General features: G+C 43.1%; 1 protein-coding gene and 1 long non-coding RNA gene across 9 annotated transcripts in view; one reads left to right on the forward strand and one right to left on the reverse strand.

Moving 5' to 3' along the window:
- Positions 1-6753, forward strand: part of LOC149342017 (rhodanese domain-containing protein CG4456-like) — a 12192-nt gene extending 5439 nt beyond the window's left edge. For 5 of the 6 annotated variants that reach the window (XM_089544323.1, XM_089544320.1, XM_089544321.1 and 2 more), the window contains exons 4-7: positions 916-963; positions 3068-3187; positions 4330-4492; positions 5620-6753. In XM_089544323.1, coding sequence (XP_089400449.1) covers positions 916-963; positions 3068-3187; positions 4330-4492; positions 5620-5686 — 398 coding nt within the window. In that variant the 3' untranslated portion in view covers positions 5687-6753. The remainder of the gene's footprint in view (positions 1-915; positions 964-3067; positions 3188-4329; positions 4493-5619) is intronic. The other variant, XM_089544326.1, reaches the window with a different exon arrangement.
- Positions 6754-16749: 9996 nt separating this feature from the next.
- LOC149342018 (uncharacterized) lies at positions 16750-26179 on the reverse strand. 3 transcript variants are annotated; one of them, XR_016282995.1, is made up of 5 exons: positions 25977-26179; positions 25068-25421; positions 22964-23290; positions 21047-21132; positions 16750-20970 (listed from the first exon to the last, which is right to left on the reverse strand). It is a non-coding gene; the product is annotated as an uncharacterized LOC149342018 (long non-coding RNA). The 3 variants fall into 3 exon arrangements; XR_016282993.1 differs by having other exon boundaries at positions 16750-21132; positions 25977-26177; XR_016282994.1 differs by lacking the exon at positions 21047-21132 and having other exon boundaries at positions 25977-26176.
- Positions 26180-27430: the final 1251 nt, after the last annotated feature.

Raw genomic sequence — 27430 nt, forward strand, 5'->3', positions numbered from 1 at the left:
TCATTATTCACATCCCTTTAGTTTTTTAAGGTTTGCCCTTCCAGTGCATGAGAAATGAGAATGTGGAAGAAAAGTTTTGAACTTCCTGCATTTCATTCCTACTGGCCTGTGTTCTGCAGAGTTGTGAAAAATTTAGTTCTATTGAAAAAAATTAGGATTACTCCGTTATTTAAATGACGAAATGAGTCAAATATCAGAACATATGGGAATGATAACACTACCAAACTACATATTCTGAGACGTTTCCAATTGGTCAATATCGGAATTCAGCATTTCCAGCACCTTCTGATGTTGCAGTAGGGCTATTGAAGGTTTAGGTTGTTCTGCCAGTAGTAGGATTAGCTTTTGCAGTAAGTGATCTTTCTACCTGCCTTTTGCATCACTGAGAGCTGTCTCTTGGACTTTGCTTTCAAATATACATTGGGAAATGCGGTTTATGCATTATATAGTAGGAATTTGATATCCTTCTATAAGCATAAATGAAAACTGTTGGCACTTGTAAAGACTGCATTGTATGTGATACACTGGGCATAACACGGATAACTCTCACTTGAAGGCCTGCTGCAGTGGCTTAGTGGCTATGCCATTCTGCTGCTGAGTTCGAGGTCGCAGCTTTGATCTTGGTCCTAAAGGTGCATTTTGACAAAGGTGTAGTGATAAAGTGCTTGAGCACTGAGATTTCATTGTGCATCAGAGAAAATTGGGTAGTTGAAATTAATCCGGAGCCCGCAATGTTGTGTAGCCCGCAATGTTACTTTGGTGCATAAAATTCATCAGTTAAACTGAAAGCAGGTATTTTAATAGTGAGTGTTTAAACTAGAGACACAACTTGCATATGCAGTGTTCATTCTATGCCATATTAGCCGTGTTTTTTGTAGAAAGTTTATTGTAATAACACTCTTTTTCTTTGGTCAGCCTATAGCACAGGCCACAATGAAGATGTTGCTTCATTGGAGAACCTGAGTGAGTTTTTAGAGCACTTAATTTGTTTTCTCATCACTGAAGAGTGGAACCATTATACATTGGCTAGCAGGACGTTTTGCATCATTAGAGCCCTTAAAGGGGCGGTGTTTGCGTACTAATGGGAGTGTGTATTATGCCGGGTCATTAGGCAGGCTAACTTTGGCCAGCAGCTCACTGCAGATTTGTTTGCAAAGCAATTATTGATGGAAGTAACATTGTAGAGGAGGAGTTGAGAAGGGCTGTGGTATATAGAGGCATAGCATTTCCGTCTGAGCCACTTTACCACAAGAGCCTGAGGAGCGGCCTTCCACAATGGCTGATGGAGGTAAAGCCTTTTCTCAACTCGTTACTGGGCTGAACTGCCTAAAGTAATTTTTCTGAGCTGTTTAATTAAAAGAAACGTGCATGTGATAATGCAAATTTTTTATTGAAGTCATTTAGTTAAAGTAATTTTTTGCCATCTTCAATTGTGAATTGATAAGTACAGTGAGTACTGTATACCTCAGCAGATTTTTGTGCCCCTGCACTTTTGGTTCTGTGCAAGATTTCTGGTTATCTTTTTCACATCCTCAGATTGCATATTTTCATGCTGCAAAACCTGCAACAACTCATAGGCTGATGGTAATTTTATAGTTGAGGGTTATGCATTAGCAAGTTCTAGCCACAGATGTAACTTTGCACTTTTTCTTACCGCTACAAGACCGGTTGTTAGCTACAGATACAGCTGGCACCATGAAAATTCTCTTTTCTTGTGTTGTTTTGGTACAAACATGAAAGAAAATCAACATGAATTGCCTCTTAACATACTTCATTACTGCTCGAATCCAGACTGTTGCATCAGAGCACTAAAATGAACTAACGGTTCAATAGTTGCTTCATTATATTCTTCTCAAAATACCTAGGATTTCGCCACTGCAAGGATGTCAAATATTTGAAGCAAATATCTAGATGGAGTGAAAGCTTCCTGCTATTTTCTATTACCTATTGTGACATTATGCAGCCTGTTGCTGTGTTGTGGACTGTCACAGTGGTTGTACGTTTTGCAAAACGTAATATTCATATTTTTGCGTTGCCTGATCTGCTAGGTGCTTTTATAAAGAGTGCAACAAGTACGGACATTTGATGATGGCAGGCTGTTAAAACAGATCACGATAAACGCAAGATGAATGCGTGATAGTAAAAATGGCAGTACTGTTGCACATGCGTTTTATATGTTTTTAAATAATATAGGACTTTTCTTTAGTGTAAGGTTAGTATCGTTGCTTGCAGTGGCACATATTGATATCTGTCATGCAATGCCACTAGTAATCTGTGCATGACAATTTGCAGGCTCTCAGTTCTTGAGGCTGCTGCATGTAACAAAAGCAGTCTACGCTATCAGTAATTTTATGCTTATGATAAATTCTGCGCATTGCAGTAAGCAGTCGAGGATATAATAAATGACTGAGTGGTAGTGTTGTTGAAACAAAAGGGGGATGCTTGTTTATTTATTTTGAATTGCTTTAATGCTCACCATCCTAGTAGGCTTTTTCTTGTTGCTTTTGTAGAAATTAGACACACTCTTGAGTATAGACACCTAACTTTTGGGTGTGTGTTTTTTATTCTTTGTAATGATGTGTATGACATTATTACACATGGATTACCATGTGTTATTCTCCTACGATCGCTAAATAATTTATAATCACGTGATGCATGAAAAACTGCAATATAATCGTTGCTTCTACATTCATTGTCATTCCCGCTCTTGAGGAAGACTGGCTTTAGCAGTGTAGTGAATTAGAACGATGAAGCAGTGATTATATTGGGGCTTTTCTATGCCTCACGTGACATAAAACCACTCTTTGATGTCGCAGCTATCGTTCGGCTGTTGAAACCGAAACAGCATGACAGAAAAATTTGATTATAAATAATTTAGCGGTCATAGGCGAATGCCACATTGTGATTCATGCTTATTATTGTCTTCCGCACCATTGTAGAGAAGAAAACATTCCACCAAAACTAGATGTCTACACTCCTTTAAGGGAGAAAGCTTGTTAAAAGATGTTTTGTTGGGAAATGCATAAAAAAGGGAAGATTTATTCTTTAACACCAATGTCTTGTACAGGTTGTGACTACGAAGAGGTGAAGGATCTGCTTCAGAAGGGGAAAGCTTTCTTTGTTGATGTGAGAGAACCCAAGGAACTTGTGAATGATGGGCGCATACCAGGCGCTGTGAACATCCCTCGTGAGTGGTGTAATTCATTTCAGGTTGTAAATTGTACCTCTGGTCTTTTTCGTTCCTGTGTACATCTAAGTTCATCATCTTTAGTGCACGAAAATTGCTAGCGCATTGATTTGTGGCATCTTGGTTGTAAAGTGACTTTCACCTTAACAGAACAAGTTGAAGAGAAAAATGAGAGGCATTTTTTTTTTTCTTAAAAGGACGAAATTATTGCAATGTTTCTGAGGTAATGGAGCGTCATAAATAATTATGTAATATATACTAATTAGTCAGCAATTGTTTCTAATGGAGCTGGTCTAAATTTAGCTAGGAGGCTCTAGAGTTTTGGACAGACCTGGCTGGCACTGATTCAAAATTTAAAAGCTGTTTTTCAAGCATGAGAGAAACAACTTGCAATTGTAGAATATTGGTGGTACCTTGTATGATAATGATATCTTTGCAGATATTGTATTAATTGCACACTTAATTTGATGAGCTACAAATTTTCAGTGGAGAATTTTATGTATCTTTAATGGTTAAAGTCTTGTTGTTAGCTTTCCCGGCTTGTTAAAAACTAAAACTTGCTGCTTTTTGCATGATATGCTATGCCTATATGCTTAGTGTATCAGTTTATTTTGAAGTCATAGTAATGTGATATGAATGCGGGTAAGTTGCCTGTTCTTGCTTAAATGCCTTGCAATGCCTCTCTTCACTGCTAGAAACTTTTTCATAGTTGTAAGGCAAGCTTGTTCCTGCTATATGCACCGGGAAAGTTTTGTTTGGGCTCTCATAGCAAGCATAACTACAGATCTAATTCTAATTATAACTGCATGCATACAAAATTATTAACCTAGCTGTAATGTATGATGTCTGGGCCATTGCGGAGTGTCTAGTGTTGCAGAGACAGTCTCACTTTCTCTGTTGTAGGGATAGTGTCATACTTGTGTAAAAGCTGTTAAAAGGATTTTTTTCTCATTTGGCTTTGTCTAAGAAAGCTTACCGTACTTGTCATCATTTTGCAGTTGCATTGACTTGCACTCTCAGTAGGCTTGTTTAATTTTGCGGTTGGTCTTCTGCTTCTTTAAACTAGTGAGCAAATTATATTTGACTACCTTGATTGGCTTGCTATTCACATATGAATTTTTTTGTCTTTTCACTGTTCACAGTAAACGATGTTGGTGTTGCGCTGGAAATGTCACCAGAGAAGTTTAAGGAAAAGTATGGTCGAGAGAAGCCATCTCCAGATGATCCCAATGTTATTTTCTCGTGTCGAAAAGGTGTGCGGGCCACAAGTGCCATGCAGACAGCTCATGCCAAGGGATACCATGCGTAAGCCACTTGAGTTTTTGCATATTTTATATGCAAAGGTTGCAGTTTTGTTAAGCAGCCAATAAGGACATGATTGCTAAGGTACTCGTGAACTTAGTATATGTTTGGACAAATTTGGTTGTAAAGATCTCTCATTTAAATGCGAGTTTTTGTGCCGAGCATTGATCTGGAGTTTCCTTTGTTTTTCCAAATATTCAAATATGGCAGTGTAAGAGCTGCCTTCATTCTCCGTGTAAACATTTTTGTGCTGGTATGGAGCTGTGTCAAGTGCACTCTACAGCTTTGCCTGCACCAAGAAACTTATGCAATTTCATCCTCTGTGGCATATATTTTATGCTTTATAAAGAGCTACAGAGCATTTGAAGTTCTCAGGAAGTGACCTGTCTGCTCTCTTGGTGTTTATGTATACAGTGTAACCAATTGCTGTCTGAGGCCTTGCAGTTTTTTGCTGCAGTGGTGGCATAGTCATTTGAGCATTCACCTCTCAAGTGGCAGGTGCGGGGTTCAATCCCCAGTGCCGCCGGGTACCCAACGATGATACAACGGGTACAAGCTTTCACCTGGTCTGATGCTCGGCTTCTTTATGGTGAAATGCTTGGGAAATGGGTCTTTGTCGAGTAGAACAAAAAAACCTTGTGCCATGGCTTTCTTTGGCCTCAGATGCCCTTGCGTCACAAAAATTAACCATCATCATCATCAGTTTTTTTGCCAAGGTAATTTTCAGTCAGTAACTAGCTCATATTGGGGCAAAACCTCTTTTCTTGATATACTGCTGTGAGTGCCATCATTGAAGGTATTTAGAAAAATTGATATTGTGCAGCATCAAGGCGATGCTGGCTTTCATGCTGAGAATCCAGAGAGGGGGTTTCAAAACCATTTGTGCTAAAGTAAAAAAAAAATGGAAGCAGTCGCAGATTTGAACACATTAAACACCTGTACATTGTTTAGCAGTCAGAATTTCTGGCTGTGCCATATGGCTTGCAGTTGCAGCCTGCTCCATCTGAATGCACTGGATTTCTACCTTTGCTTCTGGATTTTGTAATCATTAATCAACCTGCCTTTTTTTTCTTTTGGAGATTGTGCTTGTTCAGATTTTTATGCATCTGTTTTTTTTGCGACACATACAGAGCCCGGTTCTACAGAGGCAGCTTCTGTGACTGGGAGGAGCGTGGAGGAGAGGTGATCAAGGGCTGACTTGAATCAGCTACTGCAAAGTTTGTCTTGGTCGTCCCATGGCAACATTGCGAGTTTATCTAGCGATCTATCTAGTTTATCTAGTTCTTTGATGTTGCTGTTCTGGTTCATCTGTGTGCTGCACCAACAGAGTAAGCCAGTGTTAGAGCAGGTACCAGCAGTGAAGCACAGATAGAGGAAATGGTGTGCTTGTGCACAGTGAGCGCAGCAATATCACCCTATCATTTTTAAAATGGTAGTGACAGTTTTCACAAGCACTGCCCATTTTACGTTTTATTTCTGTTGTTTAGGCAAGTCAGGTATCATTTTACTGCTTTCTTTTACTGACTAGAAGTATCTTTTTTTTATTCAAGAGTGCTTTTAGAAATGTGCAATTGTTAGTTTTGGCCAGCTGTCGGAGCTTCTAGTTTCCATAGCACGTCAGGTGAGTGTTTGCATGCGAAATCTCTATCTTCTATCATACGGCTGAGAAGGATGTTGTTTTGAGATGCACACTAGTGTTGATATGTGTCTGACATGTATCTGGCAGAACCAATTCGTAACTAGCTGACGACGATCCATGCTAGCCACTGTATACACACTGAAAAATTTAAGTTATGATTGGGTTGAATGCTTTCCTCAGAGGAACACTGAGGGCAGTTCCATTCGATTTTCGTTCTCAATAAAAATCTGTCCTTTGGCTTTTCTACAAAAGATGCATTTATTGCTCAGATAACTGTATCTGAAAATTTAAATTTTTTTTTCCCACGCCATTGATTCAAACTCATGTTGTCAAGAACTGCAGAGGTCTCTGCGATTGTCCGGAAGGAATCCTCTCACGAAAAACTGTCTTGGTGTCATTGCAGTTTGCTTGCCAAAGTGGGCAGTGGTGACAACACCTGTGTTTCATTTTCTGACATTGCTTATGTGAGCTCTGTTTTCAGTGAGAGTGGCATTCTTTATTATTAGAGCCTGGTAATCTGTCAATATAAGCCAACTTCAATTTGTCCTCTGTGTGCCTTTCAGTTTGGTCCACTTGTAGCAAGTTTGTTTGAGTTTATAGAATAATAAAATGCACTTGTACGTTATGAATGATGTGTGTCTGCTTAATTAAATTCCTACCCTTCACACTGAGCGTTGTATGTGCTTGCATGAATGCAACAGCTTGGAGCTCTAAGTTACAGTGACGGAAGTGCCCTTTTTTTGGCGGAACTACGCACCATTGGTATGCAGAAATCTGCGTGACCGCTGAAAGCTCGCATCGCCATCATCCCACGTGTAACCTTACTTCTCCACGGGGGTGCCGCTGAACGTCGGGACTCTGAAAGGTTATGCGGTACATCTACACAAAAGTCTGCACCAGGCAGCGCTTGCTTCCAGTCTACTCGCCATGTTCGTCATCTGTATTGTGCCTAATTATGTCTGAAAAAGGTTTGCACATGTCCGTGAAGTGACAGCCGTTTTGGCTAAACGCGTGTAGGTCGTGAGTCCGCAAGTTTGAATATCACCGCCTGGCTAGTCACAGCAACACCTGGGTACTGCATGGGCCATTTATTTTGCTTCATTGTTTCGCCACTGTCTATGCCGGCGGCAGCGTGAACAGAACAAATCCTCATTAGTGTCGCTGTCTTGTAGAACAAAAGCGCCACTCAATTATAGAGGAAAAAAGGGAACGAAGGCACGCGTCGCTACACACTTCCCGGAGGCCACCTGTTGTCGCGGGGCGTAAGATACAGAAAACAATCACTGTACTTTCTGGGTTGTCCCAATGTATGGAGCTTTATTTATTAGGACTGTGACACCACAGGTGATATCTTTTGCATAGACAGGCACAAAACCCACGAGAGCATACTTGATTGGTATTTGTTTTGTGCACATTTTCTCAATCGTCTTTATAAGTTCTCCAGCACATATAATGAGGCTGCTAAATGGAACAGGCTGACGCTTTCATCGGCATCTTATTTTAATTGATATATTTGTGCAAACACTCATAAAGGGAGCGTTTAATTCTCTCGCGTCTCATGTCATGCAATCCATATCACTCAGGAGAAAGCGATTGGACGCATGGCGATAAAAACAGTCTATAGAGGACCAGTACCTCAACGCAAAACTGCATGCAAGCCGACCTTTCGTCAGTGAAAAGCTACGAAGTGCCAGTGAAAACAACACAAAAGTAAAAAGACAGGATGTGCGCTTCTCGCTTCTCTCTTCGTTTGATGTTTATCGATTATTTTTAATCTGGAGCTTGTGGGGACGCCTTCATCCCCTGTGTTCGCTTTCCCGCATTGCACACCCCACTGTTGTTAGCTCCCCCTGAAAAGCACTCCTCTCGGTTCGGTTACTTTTAACTAACAGGGGAGGGCGCTTAAAGCCCCTCAATGAAACAAAAAGTAGCGAAAAGCTTTGAACTTTCCGACACTCCTCCTCTCATGGCGCGCCGCCGGAGAATCGAGCCTCCCATTGGCCGAGGCGTCGTAGTCACGTGTTAGCGCGCGCTTTTTGGCTCCGCAGCAGACGCCGGCGCCATTAGACACCTTTAGCATACCGTGTACCGTGTTACCGTTGCGTAAGGCTAAATGGAGGAAGACGATCCTCGTGTCACGTGACTTTTAATGACGTCATTCCAAAATGGCGTTTGTTTAGGTACATTTCTGGGTACTTTTTGTTGCAAAATCAGGTAAAAATGGCGTCGCAAAATTTTGAAACGTCCCTAGCCATAGTTTCTAGGTCGCTGGCGTCTCCACGGTTGCCACGGTGACCATCGTTGTCATCGCCAACGCCACGGTGGTTTGTTGACATGGCTGCGATGGCTGTTTACCGCGCGGTGCATTGACGTGTGGAGTAAGTGCTGCCGTGAAAGTCATCAAGGGTTGGTGCAATGGCGAGTAATATTGACCGCGCTAACGTCCGGACTTGTACCCCAGTGCCCTAGTGTTGTCTTTATTATGCAAGTTTGCAGTGCGACCTGTTCCAGCCGTGGTATGATATCGGAAGCCCCTAGAGACGTTTAGCAAGGCGGTGCTTGACTGAATTTAAGGTCACTTCAGTTCTCTTCGGCACCTTTCGGTATTGTATCTCGTGTTTGAACATTGCCTCCTCTAGAAGGAGGCAATGGTTTGAAGCATTGGATGAGTGTCGAAAATTGTTTCCTTGTGTTGCGCGTAACTGATTCTGACCTCTACGTACTGATAGGATGAGCTCGTATGCATAAAAATGGTGGGTACTGCGAGCCATTTGGCAGTTGCGGTACATATATGCTATGTTCCTGGAGTCCTGCATGTGTGCCCACCGGCGACAAGCTATGCTAAAAAAAAAAAATAAAATGCGGAAGGAAGGCGGAATGGACGTATACACGCTAGCCTTTGAAAGGACAACACATCTTCCGTCATAATGTTTGATATGCCTTCAGTGTCTACCCACCAACTAGCCAAGCTGTAATGGATTACTTCGCGTTGACACCCATGTTGCGCAAAGCACACGGTAGGCCACAGCTGCTTTGTACGACGCCGTAGCGTTGCCCACGGAGAGACTTAATTCACGCAACTCGACGCATCGTGCCACATGAACTGTACGCCGCTTTCTTCGCTGATAGGCGTTTAGCAAATGGCGTAGTATGGTCACACCACCGAACCTTTGAATATCTAGAAAGCTGCTTTTCTTTTATCTATTTGGTGAAGTGTTTATATTCATTAAGTAGAACGTGTGGTTCTTGGTGTATTTCTTGTAACGTTCAGCATTGGAATAAAGCCAGACAAGGCCGAAACTTGTTTTGCTTGCTCTGTCATTTCTGTAATGGTTTGTGATGAAGTGGGAGGCTTGACTTAGGCTTTCAGCATCTGCGTAGCCAGAGTGGCCCTTGGGTTTGTTTGGGAACGATGTTGGGTTATTGCAGGGTAAGTAAAACACAACACAGAGAGAAACGTAAACACTCCGGATGATCAGTTTCTTGCACTTTCTGTGTGTTACATTTTCTGAGCTTCAATTTCTAGACGCCGTGAATGCATTCCAAATTTCACAGCTGTTTTTTCTGCTGCAGCAGTTAGTAAAAACAGACTGATAGGCAAGTTGGTATGACATAATAAGGCAAAAACAGCAGACCTGCATAAGGAAGATGCTGCGTGTTGTCTCATCTTCCTTCATCCTTGTGCAGGGTGCACTGTTTTAGCCTTATTAGTAAAAGTATGTTGTACAGGGACGTTGGATGCCATGCATGCCGTAATGCGCTGCATTAACATTTGTAGCTAGAAGGGTTTCTTTTTGATATTAGCATTGTATAAGTGAATATAATTTGTGCGCATACATGAATAGCATGCTGGCTTGGCCTTATGTAGGCCACTGCATCATTACGAAGTGTATGAGGTGTCACATTAATTGCGCGCCTGCTTTTACTGCACGTTGCCAGTTTTGAGGGGAAAATCTGTTTTGTGTGGAGTCAGCAGTGACTAGGCAAACGACCTTTAAATGCAAATAAGCTTGCTCCATAGATGGCAGCTCTGTGGGGCAATGGACACACACACACAAAAAGAGTAGCCATGACCTTTCAATATAAAGTTAAGAAGCAGCATAAACCAAACATCAACACGCCATGCATGTGACATGCTTCTCTGCATACAGTGAAGAGCTTAAAAATGCATGAAATGTAAACATGGCTTGTCTGCTTATATTTGGTTGTTCCTTTTAGAGGGAAGCATTTTGACAAATTTTTCTCTGGTTTATGGCAAACGTCTAAAGGAGTGTGGGATTTCAGTAAGGAAACATTTACAGTTGGCCACATAAGTTTGAAGTATTCAAATTAGAAGGTCTGAAAAAGCTCTGTGCCTTTACTTTCTAGCTGCATTCTAATTTTCATTCTTCGCTTGCCATGCTGCTGAATGGGTGGGTCTGCTGGTTCCTGAATTACTGTTTTTGTATATGTGCACAGTCAGAACATATGTATATCACGAGTATGAGGCAACATATTTAAAAGCACAATGTGAAAAGAGCTTGTGGATACATTTTTGAAGGTTGGCAGCTCAGTTCGCTGATATGTTTAGGTGCTTTTTATATTGTCAAGGCCCAGTAGGTATTAAAGGAGTAGAGACAACAAAATTTTAGTTGTTTCTTTCGGTTAGAATGATGCGCAGTACTTTAGAAAGACTAGACAGCTGCATGGATTGCGACAAGAGGCAATATATTTATAATTGCATTTTTTCTCTCGCACTGCTTTAGCTTAAACAACCGAATGACGACTGTGATGTCAGGGATGTGTTCAGGTCATGTGAGGCATACAAAGACAGCAGTATTGTTGCAGCTTTGTTCACTGTTATTTGCATCAACTCGTACACAAACCTGTCTAAGAGTTGGAGTCACATAAAGTGAACAGGCAGCGATTATATCTCTTTTTGCATGCCTCATGTGACCTGAACATGTATCTGACTTCAGAGCAGTCATTCGGCTGTTAAAAACCGAAACAAGATGACACGAGAAAAAAAAATTAAATTGTAAATTATTTAGCTGACAAAGTTAAAATCCACATGGTGGCTTGTGTATAGCATTGCCTAGTGCATCAGCGTAAAGAGAAATGTGCATCCAAAAATTTGGTTTCTCTACTCCATTAAAGATGTAGCCCATGACATGTTTGTGGCAGACCTTTGAGTTCATCATTCTTTTATGAGTTGTGAAACTGGCTCACTAGAGTGTAGCATATCAGGAGTCAGAGTACTCTGACCTCATGGTGATTAAAATAGAAGAAAACTAGTTGAGTCCACAAAGAATGAGGTGCTCCTTTCAGAAGCAGAGCTGCTGTGAAGAATGTTCTATGAAAAGACAACCATCAGCTCTTTGCTACATTTCAGGTTATTATTTTCTTGAAGACCTAGTAATGGGTATTACAGAAATGATAAGAGGTATGTTACAGAAATAATTGGTACCTGCATATTAGCACGACAAGGGGTGACTAATAGAATTTTTGTAGGGGTCTATAGAATTTTGCCTCCATCGAAATGCGACCGCCACAGCCGGGATCGAACCCACGTCTTTCAGGTCAGCAGCCAAGCACCATAACCTCTGAGGCACCGCGGCGGCCAGTGATTTTCTATTACTGGCCCTCGGTACGGTGGGTTCACGGTTTTGCGGTAGAAATGTTATTGGTGTATGCCTGTTGTGCATATATTGGCTGAATATTTTTGTTCAAATTAGTGCAAAATTTGTGAGTTCTTTTTTCTCTTAGAATCCACAATTCATACTGTGGCAGCTGTTACACTTGTATGACACCTTGATAAAACTAGCCAAAAATTATCAGGTCGGCCTGTGGTGGAACCGCGACGGGGACTATGTGAAGTGGACTATGGACAATCACTTCACCAGCAGCCTATGCGAGTACCTCGCCGAAACTGGTCTCCACTCCTTCTTCTAACTTTCTGTAACCTACATTCCACTCCCCCTTTTCTCAACTTATGCCTCACGGCAGACTACTCGAATAAAAAAAAAAAAGTGTGTAGCAAACCAAGAAGGGCATGGGACAATTATAGTAATTTAGATGGAGTGGGGAAGTTGTCTATCGTTAATTTTTAGATTGCAGATATAGTAAAAGTAGACGATACCTAGGCAACATGTAAGACATAAAGCAGAGACCTGGACTTTTGGTTGCTTATAATGTGGTTAGCCGTTGCCCCGCCGCAATAGCTGAGTGGTTAGGGTGCCCGCTGCTGTTCCCAAGGACGGGTTCGATCCCAGTTGCGGCAGCTGCCTATCAGTGGAGGCGAAATGCTAGGCGCCTGTGTACTGAGTGACATCAGTGCTCGATAAAGAGCCCCATGTGGTCAAAATTAATCCGTAGCGCTGCACTATGGCGTTCCTCATAACCCATGTTGCCTTCAGACGTTAAACCCCATATTCTATACCATACCATAACTTTGACGTGTTCTGTGTGCTTTACCATTTAAGCTGCAGTAATTGCTGAGCACTTGTTGAGTTTTCATGAGTATTTTTATGTGCAAATGCACAATGTGTGACGGGGTGCATATCGACAATTACGTACGCATGGCACTCATGCTAAGACTGGCGTGCATGTGAATATTCGTGTCCATCGTGTAAATAAACGGAAGTTGCATAAATAGTGAACTAAATGTAGTGTCAAAATGTCTGTGAAGAAAAAATTCTCATGTTTGCATGTGCTGTTGAGTCATTTTGATTGTAATGGCAAGCGTGGTTACGTTCAAGATTGCAGCAATATCTCGGCACATTATGATTTTGAATGGTAAAATTTTGTCTGTCTTGCATCCGTTGCAGTTTCAAGTAAGGTGGACGCACACAGTTTCAGCATTGCTGCCAACATGATTTGTGTGAATGGCTTTATTGTACACTGTTGGGAGTAAGGCTTCTAGTCCATCCGAAGTGCTCTGATGAAAAATACCTTTTATAATGGTACTTGTGGTTTCATGTCATTAAAACTACACTCAAATAATAAATAATGTGAGTTTGAGCTGCATAAGTGAAAGTTATTTTTTTATTTTATTTTTTTATTTCAATACCCTAAAGGCCCAATGCGGGCATTACATAGGGGGGATTCATCAAAGAAAACAACAGATATAAAACACAGAATACAAACGGCTGAAAACAGAAGTAAACAAGTTAAGAAGGCAGGTACAAGTTAATAAGAGGAACAAAAAAAAAAATTTGGTTCGGTTCAATCCGCTACAGTGATAGAAGACCGTTCTGCTTTGAAACAGCAAATTGACATGCATTCAATTAATAAGCTTGGGATGAGCAACAAGAGAGAAAGCGTACATATTGTTGACGATGCAATGTTGATCCTTAAGTGCCCCTGTTACGTTTTCAGTTTTGTTGCCTTAATTTTCTTATGGTCGCACTGAGCTACCCGATTTAGAAAACTGCCAAAAAATAGTCGCACGTCCTAGCTTTAGTCAAAACCAAGGAGAAGAAAACATGCATATTTATATTTTCGTTTTATTTTTATGAATCAATTTTGTTGGCGTTTCCTTTGAATGAGTGTGTTGATTTTCGTCAACTGCATAAATGACTTTCTTATTTATGTTGCAATTTTTAACGTTTAATGCTTTTTTTTTTTCTAGTTTATTGCTGGTTTCGGCTATTTATATTTACTTTTCTTTGAGGGAACGCGCGATGATGATGCTAGCGCTCTTACAGCGCCCCCTACAGTCAGTTAGCAAATAAGAAAAAAAAAAACAACATGGCGGTTGTTTACGTACGTTCGAATCGCGGTCGGCGGCTGTTGCGAGTGAAGTATTCGTCGGTGTCTCGTCTTTGTGGCGTGTGTAGTTCTTTAAATTTGCCCCTTTTTTGTTTGTGACCAGTAGACCGCCTATGGAATGCGTGTTTACCTCCCATGCGTCCCTAAAGGTGAGTGAGCAGGACGCAAGCCCGCGCCGTCCAGTACTGGCGTCCCTGATCTGGGTGTTTCCAGCTCATTCTGGAAAATATCTGTGCATATAACTCTTGTTATAATCATCACGATGCAGTGCGTGGGCTGTGATATGTCGCCACATTGACTTTCTCGTGATGCAAGGGTTGGAGAACATTGCAGCATGTCGTTTCCAGCCCGCCTTCGATCCTTCAAGACTGATCTGGACACCGAATAGTGACAGTACCAGTTGACGACTGTTGTGGGTGCGAGGTGGCGTAGATCTGCTAGATCACAGAGAGAAGCAATTGTCGGCAGAATAATCGCAAGACTAACCCACCTGTGGCTCGCAACCACCTCAGTGGACTGAAAAATGCTCGGGACAGAGCGAAGCAATAAAGCTGCACGGTGCGAACGCTATAGATACGTTGCTTACGTCTCATGTAGTACCTATCTGAATTAAATGTTCTGGAATGCACTGGCAGTGTGTACTTCTGCTCTTGGGGCCGAGTCGTCCTTCATGGCGCAGAAAGAGTGCTCTGAACGCATGTGCATACGCTGGGCGGCGCACCTTAAAAATAAAATTGTTTCCATGTTCACTGCATGTTTTCAAAGGCACATGAGTTCTAAGGTAATCCTCTGAGTTCTCGTTCTGCTGGTATAGTCATATTTGGTCTTTGCAATCAATGACTCTGTGCCCACATACTGTCAAAAAGCAAGATTTGTCAGATCTTTCTCAGCCAGAGATGATGTGCTGGCATGCATAAATTGATATATAGCATCGTAATAGTGTGACACTGAACACTTTATTAAGATTTAATAGCAAGTAATTTCGATGTTTGTGTAAGCCAGTGTATTTGCCTTCATTGAAAAAGATATTCAAGAAAGTGTTTTGGTGTTCGTATGAGGCGGGACAGAACTTGTCTATACAAAGTATGTGATAGCCAAGTGCTCAGGGCCAAATGTCACCTATCACTGCCTCTCGCTGGGGCAGGTGGCTCTCTGGAATTCTTTACTTCAGCATACTGCAAAACTAAAATATGTGAAGAGCTGTGCTCAAATTTCGCTTTACCGACTGTAGTTATTGGCTGTTGATTTTTTTTTTTGCACGTGGTTTACTGCTTATACAATAACACACATGGCTCAGTCTGTGCATTGTACTGCGTGCTACTTACTGCATGCAATGCTTCAAAAGCAAGGGTTCGGGCAAGTTGTTTGTTCTAGTTAAGGTTGGTCGCCGAACAGAAAGGGACGACACGGGAACCAGACACACAGCACCGACTGTCGAGATTTCTGTCAGTGCTGTGTGTCCGGTTCTCATGTTCATGCTATCTTTATTTCTTTGCAATGTGACCAACCTTAGCTTCAAAAGCAGTCTTCGCACTATGTATAGGGAGGGTGCACAGAGAGGGCCTGGTAATAAGCGTGTTCATTTTGTGCTCGTGTCTGTGTACAGCACCTGGTGCTTGCTAACTGCTCGCTATACTGCACATTTCAATTTAGGTGCCAAATATACTTCCTTGTGATGCAGTGTGTGCACACCAGGGAATGATCTCGCATTTTGCATGGTACAGCGAGTACTCTTTTCCTTAACATGTAACAAACTGTAGCTGTCTTTCAAAAATATCATTTTAGTGCATCAGCATCAGAACCCCCCATGTTGGAATAATCCGTCGGTCTGAAGCCTCAGGTGACAGAGTGGAGGGAGTGAAATCCACCTTCACGAAATTGCAGGGAAGAGGGAAGAAGAGAGGGCGGGAGGAGGCGGTTGGCAAGCGGTTGCAAATCTGAGTCGAAGGGTGGAGTGGATGTGTCACTGATGGATGGGATTTCATCGGGTGAGTGGAGTGGGGGTGTCACGTAGTGATTGATGGTACCCATTCGTACAGTCTGACCCTGTCAGCGGCTGCTCGGTCCGGCAGGAACATAATGCTAACTTTGGCTTATGGGGTTTAACGTCCCAAAGCGACTCGGGCTATGAGGGGCGCCACAGTGGAGGGATCCAGTAATTTCGACCAACAGTGGCCCTTAACGTGCTCCGACATCGCACAGCATGTGGGCCTGTTGTGTGTCACCATCGGAATACAACTGCCGCAGGCGGGGTCATACCAGCGTCTAATGGAATTTGTTTAATTTTGTCGTTACACTCACAGTAAGATTAGTCCTTCCCAAGTACAAGTTGTATTTAATGTCAGAGTCCAAGGAAGGGCAGCTTTCCAAAGCCACAGCTGGGCTTGTACAGCGTAATTAAGCAGCATTAACATCCTTTAGAATCAATTAACGTGTTTGTACTATGATTACACAATGGACACAGTATTTATCAAGGCAAACAATGGCAGCGTATATATGCCTGCAAATGTTTAAATCAAGAATAGTATCTGCTAGCTTATTAAAAATATATCATTTATAAAATGACCGTCCAACTTCTCAGAAGTACCAAATCTGTGGAGAAATACAAATTGAAGATTGCCAATATGCCTAGGAAAATACATTTTGACTGTCAAAAAAGGATTAGGAGCACTTTATTATTAACTACGCGAGGATTGTGGAAAGATGGGTCGGGTCACACCCAATAGTGCAAAACATGAACCCTTGGAAAAGATGCGAAGTTGTGGCGCCTATGCACTCATATGCTGTGCATAATGGGCTGCCTTGCATTACCATAACCTGTCCAGGTAGACTGCCACAAGTCAATAAAAATCTCCGATATATACAACCACAGTTTTCAGTTAGGTAGACATTTTATTTGTGACATTCTTAATCTAGCTGGCAGGCTATCACCAGCCCGAGGTGAATGTGACGTGCAGGATGAAACGGGTGCCATATGTGGATACTGGAGTAAATGTGATGTGATGAGCCTTGGGAGCATTCCTCTTCACATGGCGCCAGGCAGTCTTGCGGCCACATAATACAGCTGACAGTGCTTCATTCTGTAACCTGTAATACTGCAGTTACTTGCATCATGGATGCAGTTTCTTGTGGGAAAAAATTAGAATGGTAAGTTTGGTGCATTTATTACATGGTGTAAAACATGGTGTGGTCAGTTGAACTTTCCCCAGATTTTGATGATTGATGTAGGGAAAGCATTTATTATGCAAATGCATCCATTATTTAAGTAAATATGGTGTACAAAAACCTGGAATGGAAACAGAAATCAGCATCTGCAGGATTGAAACAAATTCCTAACAACTTTGGCGCAGCACCATACCCATGACTGCCAAGCCACATTTTAGCCCCTAGCCTTTCACTCTACACTGTCCTTAATCTGTTCATTCCCAATGGGCCAGACATGAGGCCGTATGGCACTCGGGTATCCGTATCTGCCTATATGGACATGCCACGTTGTCTACTACACAGCTTTTTAAACACTTGTAGCAACAGTGTCAGTTTTCTCAGAAGCATGAAACTTTGTTATGATTAGTTTTATGACACACCCAGCACATTAAAGGGGCTGCGAAACACAGCCTGGGGGAATACCGGCTATACTTCAGGTGGGTTCTTTATGTCACACAGATGCTGACTTAAAAAGAATTACAGGAATCGATGCACAGGAACGGGAGTTATTCAATGAAGAAATTTCAAAATACAAGCAAACAAAACGCTGCCCTCAACTCGATTTTGGCGGGGCTTCCCACTCCTATTTCGCTCTCCCAATGACGGCACCTGGCGCAACCAATCAAAACAGCCAGCCAGAGCACGTCGCGGAAGTTTGTAGTCCATGGTTGCCTGCTCTCTGTGAGACTGGCAGCGTTGTTTCCATGCCAGAGCGCCCCTGGTGGTGTATTTTTATTTTACTTGCTTTGCAGGGCTTTTATCTAAGACAAACAAATTGTTTTTGTTGATCTAATATAAAACGCAGACAGGTAACAAAATGTGTCTCTATTTATTCACACAATTTGCAGTATATTTACTGTTTGTCCGGTCATCAAGCTCGCGCCAGGTGATGTCATATCCGCTGCTAGAAACCCGCCACTGTGTGGCGACACCATCAGAGCCATGAAGTTGTTTTTGGGAGGACATTAAAATATTAAAAAACGGAATGTACGCGGTATTACCGATGCTAATAGCACCATTATAACTCACTGTATGCAATCAACAGGCAAAACAATTAACTAAGATTGTGTTTCTGGGCCCCTTTAACAGGCATTCTAGCCAAATTATAATTTCGTTGCAGTTGGGCTTTGAAGCATTTTTCATAAATGACATTAACTGGGCACTATATGTTTCATCTAAGCTGCCTTCTCAACAAATAGGGGCATGTTAGAATTTCTAGGCAACAAAGTTGGCACAGTGTTCCCATCACACAACAGAAGGCTCATTGCTTGGAAGGCTGGTGGAGAGACACTGTAAGAGCCAAGCAAGTTCATTTATGAAGTGCTTTATCATATCAGGGAAGGCTATTCACGGCTGTTTCTACCATGGCAATATAAGTTCGTGTCACAAATTGCACCAGCAATGTTCTGAAAAATGAGTAATACTGTTTTTCTGTTGCAGCAGTATTCTCTTTGCAAAATAAGATGAATAGTAGTTTTGCGCTGCAGCTTTCAGTGTGCAAGATGACAGCTACGGCTTAGCCTTTTGTCAAGAATACTTTTTCAACTGTTCTAAAAGGCAAGGTGTGTTACTGGGCGAGTTGGTTGGGGTACATCTTGAGAAAAACAGCACTTGCAGACAAAGGAAACGAGAAGGACACACAACTGCGCTGTTTTTTTTTTGTGTGTCCTTCTTGTTCTGGTCCTTTGTCTGCAAGCGCTGTTTTTCTCAAGATGTCCTAAAAGGGCGGTGCACTGTGACAGCACGACGCAACAAAGAGGAATGCAGCATGGAGCGACACTTCATACTAATATTATTGAAGAGCGCATGCCTCTATGAGTGCATCACATGCAGATAAAATGAAATCAAGCAGGGATGACGAAGAAATAAAATTATAGTGAATGCAAGGCAGGTATGAACAAGAAAATGAGTGCACTAATTTCCCGAAGATGAAAAATGTTTGCCAATTGTCAGAAGTTCTCTGTTGAGCAGTGCCAGAGAGGGCGTACTTACACAAGCAGATTCTGAGTAGGGAATGAGGGGCCTGAAATATCTCAATTTCTTAATTGTCGGGTTTAACATTCGGGAGCGGCACATGGGCTATGAGGGACACCATAATGGAGGTCTCTGGATTAATTTACACCACCTGGGGCCCTTTAATGCACGCTGACTTTGCACAGCACATGGCCATCTTTGTATTTTGCCTCCACTGAAATGTGGCCGCCATGGCCGGATCAAACCCACAGCCTTCGTGTAAGCAGTCTAAGAACGCCAGAGCCAGTGAGGCGCCGTGGCGGGATGAGTTCTCCATTCCTAGGAGGAAAGTTTTGGGAAAAAGGAATGACTAGAAAAGAAATACCAGAGGCCTGTAGTGTACCGTCAATGGTGCTGCTTGATATGGGATATGATGGCGCACCTTTCTCATGACCATGTGGGCTTCAAGAAAATTAGCAAATGACACTCCTCTTCCCTGCTGTGTCTTGAGCTTGCTATGCTAAAGCACTTTGTCAGAATAGCCTGCCAACTAGCTCATAACATAATCCTAATCCCTCACCTGAAATCTGCCATCTTCAGCTGGCAGTGCCTACAAATGCCAGCACAGTCAAATGCTACTTTCTGGCTGCTCTGCATCTGACACAAGTGTAGCTCCATTATAGCAACAGCATGCATGTGCTTGTACATGTGCACATGCGTTGCATGGTCAACACGTACTTGTGTACATGTTGTGGCAAGCCTCGCACTGCTCACAATGAAGCTCACAGCCACTGCACGATTTGCTCGTTCTTTCCACTGTGTGCTTGAAGTTCACCAAACTTTGCGACTTTACATGCCACTGGCCATCTCCCACTCTCTCAGTACTGGACTTAGAAAGCTCAATCCCCACTTTATGCTTCCTAAATAGGGCAGATTTGCGGTGGTCTGCTCCTCCTTTGACACCTGTTGTAAAGTTTTTCGGATGTGAAATTGAAGAGTACTTTGATTAATGTATCCAATCACCCATTTACCTTGCCACCAAAGTGAGAGTACTTCAGTGCCTTGACTCCAAGTGATTATTTGTTGTTAATCCAATGTACTGCCGATAGCAGTAAGCCCACTGACATGCCCTCTTTGCGTATGTTTTCTCAAAATTTCTGACAAAGCCAAAGGCAATTAAGCTGATGCTCTTTGGAGTGGATACCAAGAAGTGCAGGGAGCAACTGTTGAGACTCAGTCTCATCTGTCCACTTCATCAGAGTGTGCAGCATGTCCCTTGTTGTACTCCTGCAGTCCTTGTTTGTGACTGTATTCAGGTGCGTGCTCCAGTTGTGTAGCACCTGCCAGCTGCAAAGCAGTCGACTCTTCAAGGGACCCATCACCAGCTCCCATGCACTGCCATAAACAGGGGCATCATCAGACATAAATGCCTGACATGGTATTGTGTTTTTTTCTTTGATGGCCTCGAAAAACCTCACCACAGTGCCCGTGTTCACCCTTTTTGAAATCAAGTAGGCACACGGGATACCAAAGGCATCTTGAGAAATTGTGAGCAGGGTTGTCAGTTGGAGTTAGTACTTATTTATGCCATGGGTGGAGTCAGTGCACAGTTTCGCTGCCCCCAATTCATAAAGGAGCTCTCGTTGTGGGAACGTCATTAATGCTAGCTCAAAGTCACCATCATGACTGTTGGGGTCACCCTTCTTCCTGTAATACAACAGTGGTGACTCATTTTTTGCCCTCATTTCTTCGACCCATAATTCAACACTCTTAAAATCGTCTGGATCTCTCTGCTCTGTTTTTCCAATCCTAAACTTATCTGCAATGTTACGGAGGTCCTTAGTGGTCACAAGTTGCATCCGTGGGCTTGATCCACTTGTAGCTGCTCGGATGTTGTGCACAATGGTTTTTTCTGGCACTCCTTCTGCTAACCAGCCTGAAAATGGTACAGAAAAAAACTGTTAACATCTCTGGTTCATCTGCCTACAGCCATGTAATAAAGTGACAAATACTTCTGGTCGGATTCCTTCGTCTTCCACTTTGTTCCTTTTCACAGGTGACACACAGTTCATCTTACTTTCATTTCACTTTTGTGGCACTGCAAAGCACACAACAAAATGGTTGTTTCAAAGCCAGATGGACTTTATTTTTATGAGCTTGAGTGTTTAAACTTGCATACTGCAATGCAAAACAGGGAAGTTATATACAGCGTGTTATAAATGCGGAATATAACAGCACTGAAAATGTGGACAAGAAAATAATAAGGACATGTGCTTCTCATCCTGTCCCATTTCATTCTGCATATTCAAAAAATGCACCGATTCGCCTGACAGCAACCTTTAAAGGAGTAGAGACACCAAATTTTTGAACGCGAACTTTGTTTCTTTGGACTTGTGCACAAGACAATAGTGTGCACGAGTCACAATGTAGAATTCACTTACGCCAGGTGAATAATTTCTAAGTGAATATTTTTCTCATGCTGTTTCAGTTTCAACACCTGAATGACTGCTGCTAAGTCAGAGACAATTGGAGGGCATGCCAGTCATACATAAACTGAAATATAAATGCTGCTTGTTCATTTTTTTTTTTGCGATTTCAACTCTTGTGCAGGCTTGTGTTTTATGTTAGTGGTTTTTGAGGAAAGGAAATGGTGCAGTAACTGCCTCAACCATGCCATGAAGGAAAGAAGGAGTGAAAGAAGAAAGAGAGAAAGGTGCTGTAGTGGAGGGCTCCGTAATAATTTCGACCGCCTGGGGATCTTTGGGCACTGACACTGCGCAGCACGTGGGCACCTCTTGCCTCCATCGAAACTCAGCTGCCGCAGCCGGGTTCTAACCCGGGTGCTCCAGCTTAGTAGCTGAACACTCAAACCACAGCCGTTCCTGCGAGCGTTACTGATGAAGTGCCAAAACAGCCAAATAATTCTAATTAATGAAAGTTCACTGCAGACGATCTGTCTTATGAGAAAAAACATGGCCCTTATACAACCATTAGACTGGTGGCGTTGCTTTGATCAGCAACAAAATGCCTACGCTTTTGACAGGCAGCCAAAAAAAGAGGCTAGCATCGAGTGCAACTGTCAGTCATTCAAGACACATTTCATAGAGCTCAAGCCGACTTCTTACGGATGAAGTTCAACGTCAGCCGATTGAGCGACAGACCTAGGATAGTCAATGAAACCAGCAGAAAAACAAAAGAACAGACATTGGAGTAGTTCAGTGCTAGACGACATTCCTAATTATGTTCAGTTCGAAAGACTGGACCCCTTCCACAAAGCATCTCTAAACTAAACGGCATGAAGTTCGTACAGACTGTGCTGTGCATGCAATGTGCCGTGGATCAATTGTTTTTCACCCTTCGATGCGACCAAGTAGGCTCAAGTGAATTGCACTACAGTCAGATACAACTCGAGAACGAAGTGGCAGATGGCCCTTAAAGAAGACCCCCTCAGTCAATGGCGTCAGCTGATTTTCATCAGTTAACCCAATTAAAGCCATAACTAATCCCCTTTCATCTGCCACCCTCCTGCAGTGCTACCCCCTAGGATTAACCATGACATCATGAGAATCGGTCGACGCCATTGGATGGCAGGCTTCCTTTGAGGGGCATTGGCCACTGGGTTCTTAAGCTGTGCCCTACTATAACTTCTTCCGCCCCCTCGTTTTGTGGGACATGCCTTCTCCCACTTTACAATAGGCATTTTCGTGTTGTCCCACCTCTTTCGTGCCATAGATGCATCGCAGAAGAATAAAAATCATTGAAATGATCACTCGAGTTAATGAGCAATATCTTCCCCCTAAAATACATTTCTATTGCACTTTCGTCTCCCATTTATGAAAGGTTGGTGGAGTGTAGCTTCTAAACGTTTTCACATTCCGGTACAGTCAACACAGCATGCACAAATGCTTTGTACAAGAGGAGTGGCTAACCTGCAAGCCCTCTGGCATCATCCTGGGACAGCCTTTGGTGGCAGGCCTCATTGAAGTGTCCGTAGTGTTTCTTTTGAAACACTACATATACCTTGCCCTCTTTCTCCATGACCTCTAGAGTAGCAAAGCAGTGTTTGCTGATTTTGCAGCTTCCTTGCCCCTTTTCCTGCCTTTGGCGCTGTTCTATAGGAAGCTCTTCGTATGAGCCGGAATGGTGGCAGTGCAGGTAGCGTTTAAAAACCCTTGGTGCACATTCCTTCTTTCCTGTAGAAGCTATAAAACGGCAGCAAGTTTTGCTTTCTTCTCCGTCTTTCCAGGCGCGAAATCCTGAAACAGAAAGATTGTAAACATAACTAAGCACTCCACATAGTATTAGTTAATTATTAGTGTGAAAGCACAATTCCGAACGGTAAACCCCGAGCAAGATCCTGCGATGTGTATGTGGGTTTGTGCCAAGAGCATAGCAACGGCGACATAGCAACCACAGCCTCACAGCAGCATTGCAACATAGTTATGACACGATGCCAACATATGATGTTAAGTCCATGACCTCTCATGACTAAAAAGAAAATTTTAAAAATTGAGGCGTGAACAAAGGTGGGCTCCATTTTGATAAAAACGTGTACACAATGATAGCACATGAATAACGGCATAAGGCATCCTTAGAAAGCCAACAGTAAAGTAACAAGACAAGGCAATGTTCATGAAATTCTGCTTTTGCACGTTTATAAAATTTCGGCAAAACTTCTCTGTCAATTTTTTGTGTATCACACTACTTTCATTTTTTGAAAAGCAAGGCCAAATTAAAGTTTGTACTTTTTACATACACTAATGAAAAATGCACGTGCTATGGAGTGGGCACATATGCAGTACTCTCGCACTACTACTGGCGCTCTGCCTCTGCCAAGTGCGCATGACAATCACAGATTTAGCTTCAAATTTTTAGCCTTTTGCCTGCAGTGCAAAACTGCATTTCCCAGCTTTTTTATTGTTAAAAATTTATCAGTCATTCGCTTACTGTTTTTTCCTGCTATAGCGCATGGGGAACAATTTTTGGAGAAAATTATTAAGTTCAGGTTAAGTTATTACACGGACTGTTACATGGAAGTATTTCAATTTTACTACACCCTGCAAAAACTCATTCCTGCACAGCAACCTTTTACATGGCCCTGTCCTTTGACCACAAATTCAGGTCAGCGCTGTTGACTTCTAAAGGCAGAACAATGCTGGGCATTCTTCCTACACACTTCTGCATGTTGCAATTGCCATGGCTTCAGCGCTGCTAAGCCAGTGCATGCCGCGACAATGTTGTGTGTCCTGTCGAGACATTGCAGATGCCTGCAACAAAGCATAAGCAAGGCCTGTAGCAGCGAGTCTGCTGCAAGGACCAGTTTTCCTGCAGTGGCCACTTTAAATATGAAAGAGAGTGCACTGCTTGTCACTTTGCTTATGGAGGAGCTAGGACACCAAAAAAAAATTCTGCAGACACACATAAGACTGCTTACCAGCGAGAATGCCAAAGCATTAAAGTGCACAGTCATGCTATGTTGCAGAATGACGAGTCATGAGTGCAAGGCATGACTACGCAACTTTGTACAAACTCTGCACACCTTATGTTACTAGTAAAGTGCTGAGTCATGCTACACTTCAGAATGATTAGGAGTCAAAGCTATGACTACCTAAACTTTGTACAAACTATACACCTTACATTACAAATAAGTGCAAAATGACTATGACAAGTCATGGCTTTCAAAGGTTATAGTACGTTACGTTTCACATTTCACTCGAATGCCCGCAAAGGCTACCTCTGCAGATCTGTCGCACTAGACCAAGCCCATTGAAATCTTCATGGTTCCTTTAAAAAACGTGCATGTCATCGCTAAGTTTTTGTGCACAAAACCACGTGCAAGTTTCCCCAGGTGAGTGTAAGCCCGTAAATAAAAAAAAAAGAACGCGCTCTGTGTTTACAAACTTAAAATGCGCGCACTCGAAAAGTCAATAAACTGCAACTTTTCAATCGGTAATCTAAGCGCGCGACTGCATCCCGCTTTGGCCCTTTATTGCTTTAATCACAGCGTGCGTGCATGCAGACTTCGTTTCTTACCTTTATTAGAGTCGAAGACTAGATTCTCCACCTCTTCCTCGAAGTCGTGGTGCCGTCGCAGGTCACGAAGGGCGACAAAATGCTTCAGACGTAAGTCGCACAAGAACGGCCGTGCCTTACTACATGCTGTTGTGACTGGGAGAAGGATGCATGGGCCTGCCTACTGGCTGGAGCCGAGCCACCACCGCTGCCGCGTGCAGATAGAGAGATCAGAGGAAAGAGAAAAAGAAAAGACGCGTCGCAGCAACAACCGCGTCCTTCCCCATGAATATCCTTGATGGGTGTTTTTAAATTACTAGTATTGAAGAACGCCTTGTCGCAAACCGCTGAAGCAACGCCATCGCACGTGTCCGTCTCCATGCCACCAGGGCTTACGAGGTAATGAGGCCGCTGACGCGGCTGCCCGAGCGCTTACTCACCGGGCTCCTCATCCCAGCTCTTCTGGCTCGGAGACTAACCAGCCGCTGCTGCGATTCAGGGAAATATTAACACATTATAGCGACAACCACCGCCTTTTCCCGGCCCCTGCAAAAGGGCTGAGTAAGACGGAGGAGCGAACTTTAAGGCGCCTGCAGACAGGTACTCTACTCTGTCCTGCAATAATAAAACATTACGATCCTAACACGGATGGGCGATGCCCACACTGTGGGGAGACCTGTGATATCTTCCACATGGTGTGGGCATGTACTCAAAATCCCCACCTCCCCCCTTCCCCTACCCCTTCCAGAGAGGCATGGGAGACTGCCCTCCTCAACTGCTCCTCGCTTGAGTCCCAAAGGGCTCTGGTGAAACGGGCGAGAGACGGGGCCTCGTCGTGCGGTGTCCCGGACTAGGGACGCCGACCATGTAGCGGGGCCACTCTGTGGCTCCCAAACTCTTTTTTTACAATATAAAAGTTTTCACCACCACCTCCATGCTCAAGGCAAAAAAATAAAAAAAACAAGCGAGCAAGAAATGCACCTTGGGATACCTTGGGATATTGAGCAAGGATTTTCAAGAAGAGTTGAGATTTTCCCTGTCGGTTGAAGCGCAGTGTTCCCCAAAAGTCCCCACAGAGTGACGTAGAGTAGAGCAGTGACGTCTATTCTCGGTTGGCCAATCGCAACGAGGATCACCTTCCTCTGAATACGCCCTCCGGTTACCGTTACCGGAGTACCGGGAGCCCGACTGCGCATGCGCCGCCGTGTACCGTAAAAAACGCGCCCGAAAAGACTTTTAGCGTACCGTGCTCCTGTACCGTGTACCGTAGGCTCAACCGGAGCGCACCCTCGTGGCGGAAGTAAGAAAGAACGGAAAAAGCACAACACAAATAATAATGTAAGATGTAATGACAACAACGCCGCAAAAAGGAATCTTGTCTTATATGGTGAATTGTTTTATATATTTTTGAGATATGCACTAACAACAAACAAAATCGGCTTCAATAGTTATGTGAGTTACGTTCTCCCTCGGTCATCGTCATCAATCTACCTTCTCTCGAGTTTTTCTCGCATGGATGTTTTCTCGCGTGTTTTTGCTGGCATTTCATCATTTCGCTGGTATTGCTGCTTCGTCGTGTGTTTTTAATCGTGCGTGTATTGTGTGTAGCGACCGCACTCGTGCGTGAAAGGTCAAGTCGCAGCTTTAAGCATGCCGTACAGCGTCCTTGACGACCTCCTCCTGCTCGACGCGCTGTCATGGGAGGAGATCGAGGACATTTACGCGTTGAATGCGGGCACGCCATGGAGAAGCTGTAGAGAAGCTGTCAATTGCAAAGCGTGCTACTCTCCACGTGTTGTTGTTGTGATTTTTGACTTGAAATGGATGCGACATCGTTTGGCTCACGACCAACCGCGTTGACGCTGGCAGGCTGCCAACACCAGTGCAGTACATGATTATTCTAATAAAAAAAGATAGGATGTTTTTTTTTTTTTGTGGGGGGAAGAGGAGTTAGAAATAAAATATCAATGCAAAAAAAAAAGAAAAAAAAAATAGACCAGGCGCGGGTGTCGAACCACTTACCTTTCACCGGACAGCGGCGGGAGGCGAACGCTGTACGCCTCGGCTATATACGCAATTTTTTGTCTTTATTGCTCGGCTATATACGCAAGACTGAACGCAGTTGTTTGTATTTAAGCTTACTGTTGAAATTGCGGGTTACATCGTTTCAGCGCTCAGACTTTCATTTCAGCCCTAGAAAGCGAACTGGCCCTCCCAACTTGAGATTCCTTTTCTGCCTTGCGCAGACTACGCTTGCTCACCTACACAGGCATATTTCGGCGCTTTCGGGGTGAGAGCACTGGCGTCCGATCATCCCAACGCCCAGAATCGGAGCCCGCTTACTCGTTCAGAAATTTCTCACGTTAGTGCACAATGCAATAACT

Source organism: Amblyomma mixtum, chromosome 5 (assembly GCF_055824585.1).
Source record: "Amblyomma mixtum isolate Tamu chromosome 5, ASM5582458v1, whole genome shotgun sequence".
Taxonomy (NCBI): Eukaryota; Metazoa; Arthropoda; class Arachnida; order Ixodida; family Ixodidae; genus Amblyomma; species Amblyomma mixtum.